At 40.4% G+C, this 8060-nt stretch overlaps 1 protein-coding gene across 1 annotated transcript; it reads right to left on the bottom strand.

Annotated features, from left to right (window-relative positions):
* Positions 1–1365: 1365 nt before the first annotated feature.
* LOC118301484 (LRRN4 C-terminal-like protein) lies at positions 1366–4635 on the bottom strand. Its single transcript, XM_035627049.2, has 2 exons — positions 4503–4635; positions 1366–3778 (listed from the first exon to the last, which is right to left on the bottom strand). Exon 2 carries the CDS (start codon positions 3771–3773, stop codon positions 3036–3038), a length of 738 nt encoding a protein of 245 aa, XP_035482942.2. The 5' UTR covers positions 3774–3778; positions 4503–4635; the 3' UTR covers positions 1366–3035.
* Between the last annotated feature and the right edge of the window lie 3425 nt (positions 4636–8060).

The following is an 8060-nucleotide window of genomic DNA, read 5'->3' as shown; positions in this document are numbered from 1 at the left end:
CCAGCGTCATATGATATTATTCAGGACTGATATCTGCTTCGTCCTAGCATGTTGACAATCCAGATCAGTTCACCACATGAACTGAAAAACGAGTGGTGAAGTCCCACGCACATTCTGCACCTCAGCTCATGCGAGCTGTTCGGAGACGCACCCCGCCTGTCGAGGAGGTGTGTCGTCTGTCTTTGCCAAAATGTGGAATTATCCCACCCCAAAAAAATCTATCAACAAAAGTCTGCGTCGACAAATTGATGATAAGCGAATCATGTCAGTCTGTGTAACTTTGCCATATGTTCATTAAATATCAGTTTATTTGCCTTGTAATTGATTCATATAGAATTTCTATGTTAAAAGATGACAGGTTTGATCAGAAAATCTTACAAACAAAGTTTGTTCTTTCAAATTGTGTAGTCTTGAAGTCTTATATTCACAAAATTCAATCATTTAGCTTAAATCTTTATTTTCTGATCCAAAACTTCAAGTCAAGTTAAAAAAAAGAAGAAGTTGCACAAGTTGTATTAGTGAAATCACTCATACTTCTGGTATCACTGTTGCTCGTCAGACCCCCGTGCCGTGATGCGTAACGTTCTCTCAGTAAAGAGGTACTAGACACAGGTTTTTAGTTTCAATCTGAAACTTTGAACCAAACAAATAAAACTACGTTTTGACAGAGAGACTGAAAATCCCTCTCTTGAAATTTCAGTGGAGAATTCAAACCTAAATACAGAAAGATGGTTTTCAGGTTAAAGCGTTTCAATGCTACAATTTGGGATTTTAATTCTATTGTTTAGTTGATGTTAAATGTAACAATTAGTTATATCATGGCTTTCAAATTTATTAATATTAGAGTTGGGTTTCTTTTTGCTTCCATATTGGCACATTATGAAGATATTAGCGTTGACCAGGTTCCCTCTAAATTCCCTTTACTTTCATGTAACTTTTCTATTTCACCTGTATATTCTTAACCATTATGTTCCTATTGGCTGTTTAACACGCATATAAAAACTGTATTGGTGATGTTATATGTTTGTATTTTATCTTTGTATCTTTTGGGTGTGGTTTTTGTATAAGCCATCACTGGTCTCTACCTCCCCCCACATTAACCTTTACGTTTCATTTGTGAGGTTTATATTTATGTAGTGTAAAATAAAACTAAACTAAACTACACTTATAATCAAAAGCTCAGAAACATTAAAGCTAAACAGCCTCAGAGCGGTACAGTACACCCGTCCAGCCCCCTGACCTTCTTTTTAGCTGCATGACTGGTTACCAGTTTGCTCAATGTTTAATTTCTTCATGTTCATTCGAAAACATTCCATGCGTCTTAAAAAGTGTATATAAAAGAAAGAAAGAAAAAGGCACATCACATCAATTTTGAAATAAGATTTATTTGCAGTACATGTTGTTTCTTGTCATGGGAACATGTTGTTCTGTCCTGCTGTCACCACCAGAGCAGCGTTGCTCTGTCACTCTTTGTGGTTTGGGTTTAAATATATTCTGCATTTCTGCATCAAGTACAGCTTAGTTTGTTTAAAACAGACTGCTACAACCATGTGATATTGTATCCACCCATGTTTTTTTTTTGTGCAATTGCTCTATATTTAAAGTATTTTCCCTCCCAGTTTGAGGGTGGCTGATCTCAGGCTGAATGTATGTCACTGAGGCCACACCTTGAGGGCGTTTCAGCAGCAGAAATAAACAGTCTGTAGAATCTCCAAATTACAAATGTTAGACGACTTCCATACAGCTCGGTGCGGTGTAAGTTGTGCCGTTCAGTTGGAGCGAGGAAAACGCCAGAAGCGGCCGGAAAAACTCCGTGGCAGCAACCGGAGCAAAAAGGAATTAGAACATGGCTTTGAGACATGCAGATGGAGGCTTGAACATGAGATAAACTGAGAGGATTTAAATATTGGACTTTCTTCTCTTTCTCATCATGGCATAAAAAAAAAGGGGGAAGCCTGAAGCTTCTCACCCGTCTACTGCTGGATGTCTGGATGTCGCAGCTGGAATGAGAGGAGGCTCACAAAATCCATATCCGCTGAGAGGCTATTGTGTGACAGCTGGAAAAACAGCACTGAACACTTGTGCTCATCCAGTGCGCTGACACAACTTCCGACAAAAAAAGACAGATGGAAAAAGGCAGCCATCCCAAAGCTGTAAAACAACTACACATTTTGACACATGGGTACAGCAGCAGCCAAGGCAAAGTTTTACTGGAGTCGAACAGTCAACAGACCTTTTAACAAAACAAGTACCGTAGCTTTATAGACTTCAGTCCGTTTCCCCAAACTTTAGTTGAAGGAACCCTTCAAAGAAACTGAACCTTAACACGTAACTGGACATAATAGAGCACACGATTCAGTTTTCAGCCTTAAAGCGACTCACACTTTAATTAAATACACAAAACGAGGAACTCTCACAGAGAGTTTGAAAGGAGCTTCATACCAACAAAACATCATATATATGATATATATAGTGTCATGTCATTTTTGATTTCATCACATCACCTGTAAGATTAATTCTAGAAAAAAATCTCCTTTGGATTGGGAAGGAAGACAATTCTGCTAAAACTGGAAAAATGCACCAACACAAAGCTGAAAATGAGACATTTTTTTCTCCGGCTCATGAAAAGCTGATGTTTTGGAGATGCACAGTCGAGCAGTAGCAAGCAGGGACGACATGCTGAGATGTTCCTGATTTTTCAGACACAGCTTATTTTTTGAAATGGACAGATTTACGAGATGTTTTCTCTCTTGGGTTCAGTTTTCAGAAAACAGATCTGATGAATATTTCCCAAGTCACTCCCAAGGAGTTTTAAAAAAATGGTCTTCTATTTGTGGCATTGAACAACAACCAGTCAGATACATTTATGTGAGATGGTGAAACTTGCTTCTTCCTGCGCTGTCAGAAAACCTCTCTGTGCGGAAAACAGCAGACCATATAATGGAGTCAAAGTTAATTAAGTGCAGTAACCCTGAAAAGTCTCAGGGGGCAAAGTCTTATCTCACTCCAGCGGCCGGTCTCGCTCTGTTTTCTGTTCACTGTGTCTCGGCCGTGTCGCGCATAGAGATGCTGGCCTCCTGCTTCCTCTGCCTCCTGTGTCTCCAGAGCAGGACGGCCAACAAGAGGAGCAGCAGGAAGCCCAGAGCTCCCCCGATGAGTCCTGCTGTCAGAGGCAGACTGCTGTCTGCGGGACGGTACATCACACATGACCCGTCACTGGCTCCGCTGTCGTTCACTGCAACCACACAGACCTCTGCTATGTGTTCTATGTCACCCAATGCCCCGCTCCTTTGCTTGTTCCCAAACGTCTGCCACTCTTGGCCCCCTACGGTCACGACATAATCTGTGACATGTGAATAAGGTGCACACCACTGGATTACCACCTCTGACCCATTCCAGGACACGGATTTCAAGCTGGGAGCCTCCGGAGCCGTGTCATGTAAGGGGAACCCCGGACACAAGCAGCCGTTGGCGGCTCCCATCGCTAAACACGAGCTGTGACCCTCGACACAAGGATTGTAGTTGCACCGTTGATGAATCGTTTCCCGTGGAGAAACACTGCTGGGTGAAATGGTGGAGACCGTGTCCTCAAGTCGATCGTAATCTTCTGTGGAAAGCACAAGGGCCTCGGACGAAAACCCACGTGGCCTCAGAGGCCTCATGGGATTCGTCCCTGTGGCTCGTAATGTCGTTGGCAGGGGAGAGCAACCGCTGATGAAAAACAGGCAGATGGTCACCAGAGGAAAAGGAAGGTCTCTGCTGGCAGCCAACATGCTGTCTGGGAATAATAAAAAGTCAAATTCAGTATGTTGGAAAATCTAGGGTTTTTTTTGCATTGGAATGAAAGGTATAATGCCCCTTTATTTCAAGCATGCAGAATAAGTAACAATATGTGTTCCCTCATGCCGAGTCTTTAAGACATTATATGAGGGAAAGACTTGTCGAATGAAACCCTGGCTTCACTATGAGCCAAGTTTCGGTTGAGGACTAAAAACATTTAACCTCCTTTGAAGCATGAATTGTTGCCAGTAGAGCACTATGACTCGTGAGTAAGTAAATGAAAAATAATATGGACACCTCATTGATAGATGTGCTTTACTCTGTGACATGTTTGTCAATGATTTATTGTCTTTCTTTTGGCACAGCTGCTGGGAAATAAGCCTCATTTGTTGAGCGTCGGAGGTACAGTACTATTTCCCGTTGGGTATTGCACAACAGGTCCACATGCCTACACACCCAAGACATGCCGCTACCCGGTCAGCTGGATCAAGTTTCAGGAAAGCTGCATGTTCATTTTTTCTACAAGAATCCACATAAACATACCTGAAATGTGAGAGATAACAATGATGTCCATTCATAAAGGTATAAAAAAAACCTGTGTTTAACTGCATGAAAGAGCCTCCACTGGTAGCTGGGCCGAATTCTTCTCTGCCACGGCTTAAACTCTATTTGATCGCGTAAAGCGTAAGAAATGAGTGAAATATTAGAAGACATGGGCTTACCTGTTGTTTGCAAAAAAGTTTGTAATGTGTATCAAAATGGGAGGCAGCTCCGTTCTCCTCGTCTTCCCTCCACTTGTCTCCCCAATCCGTCTCTCTCCCCCTTTATATGTTTTCCTTCTCCCAAACAATCACCTCCTTCTTTCTGTCCTCCCACAGCCCCCCTCCCCTCTCCCTTATTCCCTTCTGCACCAGCTCCACCTCCCTCCTTGCTGAATGGTTTAGTAATGTGAGTGACTGACTGAGTGAGTGTGCGTGCTGTTAGTGGTATTACTCTAGTCTGCCATTAGTAACATCACTGCCGTCTGGTGAAGTAAGCCGAATGAATTTGTGTTGCATTCCTTCCCAGGGGCCAGGTTTTTCAGAGCATGTCTGACTTGTTAATGAGCTGTTGTTCTCCTTTTAGGGCGTCCAAAGGAGTCCAAAAGAATGGCGAAATCTCAGTTCCAGGCCTTTGATTCATTGGAATTACTCATTCCTGACACAATTAGTGCAGGCCACAGACATCGTATGTATGCCTAACCTCTCATGTAAATAAAATGATGACTTCAGTTGAATCACTGCAACAAAACCGAAAGGCCTGACACTGTTGTGCTGCTGCTGCTGCTGCTGCTGCTTCCATAAAGACTGGGAATGTACCTGACTGGACTTGTTCATATAGGAATGATTTGTGATGTATGAAAAAGCCCGGCTGCCCGGTGGTGATTAGTTTGAAACACCACCAACATCACAACAAGTGAACTCCACACAGAGCTTCCAGTGGGGAGGAGAGGAACAGAACGAAACGTTTTGTTGAAGTGATCGTTTGTGGCTTTACATCCAGCCGTACACTGACATTCCCGTTCTGCTTTTGAGTCTAGGCTGCAGGTCAAAAGTGACCAAAAGTAGCTCACATTGTCCTGTGTTGAAGAAATCCACAAAACTAATGACGTTACCACGGTTCGCTGAGTCAAAGCTATTTTACCTGATGAGTCATATTCCTGCTACTGTACGGTTCCTGTCCCTTCTTCAGGAGTCAACACAGAGGCAGGTCTTACATACATATATATATATATATATATATATATTTACCCCCCCACAAGTTAGAATATGAATTATCTTTACGTCTTATATCATTATTATATATTCATCAGTTGTTTCTTTGTTTTTGTCTTTCTTCCCTGCCTTTGTCGGGTCCAGTTACACACAGGAACACTCTTTCCTGTGTGTCCTGGGTGTGTGAATGTGAAGGAGATGCATATATTGGCATCTAGGATGTGTGTGTGTGTGTGTGTGTGTGTGTGTGTGTGTGTGTGTGTGTGTGTGTGTGTGTATTGTATTATAATTCATGTTTATGATTAAATACATCCTCAGCAGCAGGTCTGTAAATATTTTTTTTATTTTGAAGAAGAAACTATGACTCAAGCATTTTTGCAAAATTACCAAGGATGGCGTGGAAGACAATTAGAACCACTGAGAGACGGAGATGGAGTCACAGAGAAAGAAACGTTAACCAGAAATGACACAAATTCGAGCAGATGGACCACGTCACCCTTTCCCCAAACACTGCATCTGGTAGGTATGGGTCTGCTTTCCCCATCTAAAAATAAAGAAAAAACAACTCCATAGGGAGCGTTAACAAGCCAGGTTTTTTCATTTTTTAAGATTTGGTTAATTCAAAAAGCCTGCAACACACATGTTGGATAACAATGTCTACATGCAGTATTAAGAATCAGTACCACCCTATGACTCAATGCATCTTTCACACAACAAAATGTAACTTGATACAGGGAAATATTTATTTAAGCTAAACAAGTTCACAGTCTCTTCGTGTTTGTGAGCAGCTCTTCCATTTGGAAATGTTTAGGGCTTATTTGACCTGATCATTCATTATTCAAGCAGCCTACACTGCCTCCTAGAGCCAACAATAAAAAAAGAAAACTATGGGTGTATTGAGCTAAGATGCGGTCTGGGCCTGTGACTCTTCAGTTATGCAACTGGGTGTGGGTGATTTTAATTTGTTTCCATGATGAGGTTTCATCTAATAACCCACGTTTAGTGAGGTACTAACAAACAGAATGAAGTATTTAAAGAGCAGCCTCCAGCACACTGTCAGGATTCAGTAAACTATTGTGTTTGTTTATCTCAACCTCGGCTTCAGGTCGAGGGCCTGCGGGTACATTGAGTTATGAACCCTACTGCGTAATTTTAAAAAGAAAAGAGCTAACTTCACCTTTTTCTTCGAATGGCTGCTGCACTAGCATGAAGAATGGGGCACATTTCCCCCTGAGTGTTGACTTGCAGGCAATTTTTTGCCCATTTACTCATGAACTCAATGCCTGGTTCTTCGATAGCAGTGTCATCAATTTGACAAATTTATTGGTGGATTCAAGTAGTCATTTTAAAAATCGATTTCAACGTACTATCAAATAATGAAGACCTTTGGTCCTTAATTTTGTATCTGTTCATTTGTTTTTTCATAGTGCAAAATCAAATATGATCATTTAACCGAGACCTTTGATGTGAAGCAGAAACGTTCATGTGAATGTGGTGTTTATTAGATATTAGATATATTTATTAAATTGATGCAAATAACATATATATAAAAATAGTGTGCATGACTGAATCAAATCAAAATGTATTAGTAGGCAGGGTGTAATTTAAATAAAGAAAAACTGTCATGACATGACTGAGTTAGGTTTGGATTAAGGACTTTTATGGAGGAGGATTATGGACAGGCATAAGAAAGAAATAATGTTGAGAATAAACAGGACATTTCGAGATTAAAGTCATTTAGTATTATGTAAAATGTATCAAACTACTAACATTAGCACATACGGCTGCCTCTTCAAAGTGCCTTGTGTAGATGAATCTGTAAAATTGTACTTCAGAATCAGTAAAATTAGTTTTAGTTAAAAGGAAATTATTTTTCTTGTTACACATAAACACAGTGTAGTAATCAGGACTTTTTAAGAGACTATGTGACGAAAACTGTGTCTGTTAAGAAGGAGAAACCACAAAAGCTTGGAGGGATGGAACACTGGCAGCTCTAACAGCTACACCTCAGTTTCACCTCAAGTGGATTTGATGGAACAGAGGAGTTGACTTGATAGATAGATAGAAAGATAGATAGAAAGATAGAAAACTTTATTCATCCCTACCACACATACAGACACAATAAAATATATATTTACATATTTACAGCTATATATATTATACATAGCCACTATACAACTAGGTAAAATAATTAAAATAATTATAATAATGAATAAAAATAATAAAATAGAATAAGAATACTTAAAATCTTGTGCATTTAAAATGTCAATTGTGCATTGATAAGTCATTAAAGCTGTTATAGCAGCCGGCACAGATTACTTAATTTCGTCTTTATTGTCAACAAACTGTTTTGAATTTATATTTTATCATGAAATACGAAAACATATCATCCTCTGATTTAGTTTAACTTCATTCTAGATATGTCCATCTTACTCACTTGGGGTGGAGATGAAACTCCCTTCAAGTCAACACTAAGGGCAGAGGCAGCACCGCAGCGCTGCACTGTCACGTCATCGCCGTGCGACG

This window comes from Scophthalmus maximus, chromosome 2, assembly GCF_022379125.1.
Source record: "Scophthalmus maximus strain ysfricsl-2021 chromosome 2, ASM2237912v1, whole genome shotgun sequence".
In the NCBI taxonomy this organism is placed as follows: domain Eukaryota; kingdom Metazoa; phylum Chordata; class Actinopteri; order Pleuronectiformes; family Scophthalmidae; genus Scophthalmus; species Scophthalmus maximus.
The sequence above is the reverse complement of the archived record's forward strand: the minus strand, read 5'-3'. Positions and strand labels throughout refer to the sequence as shown.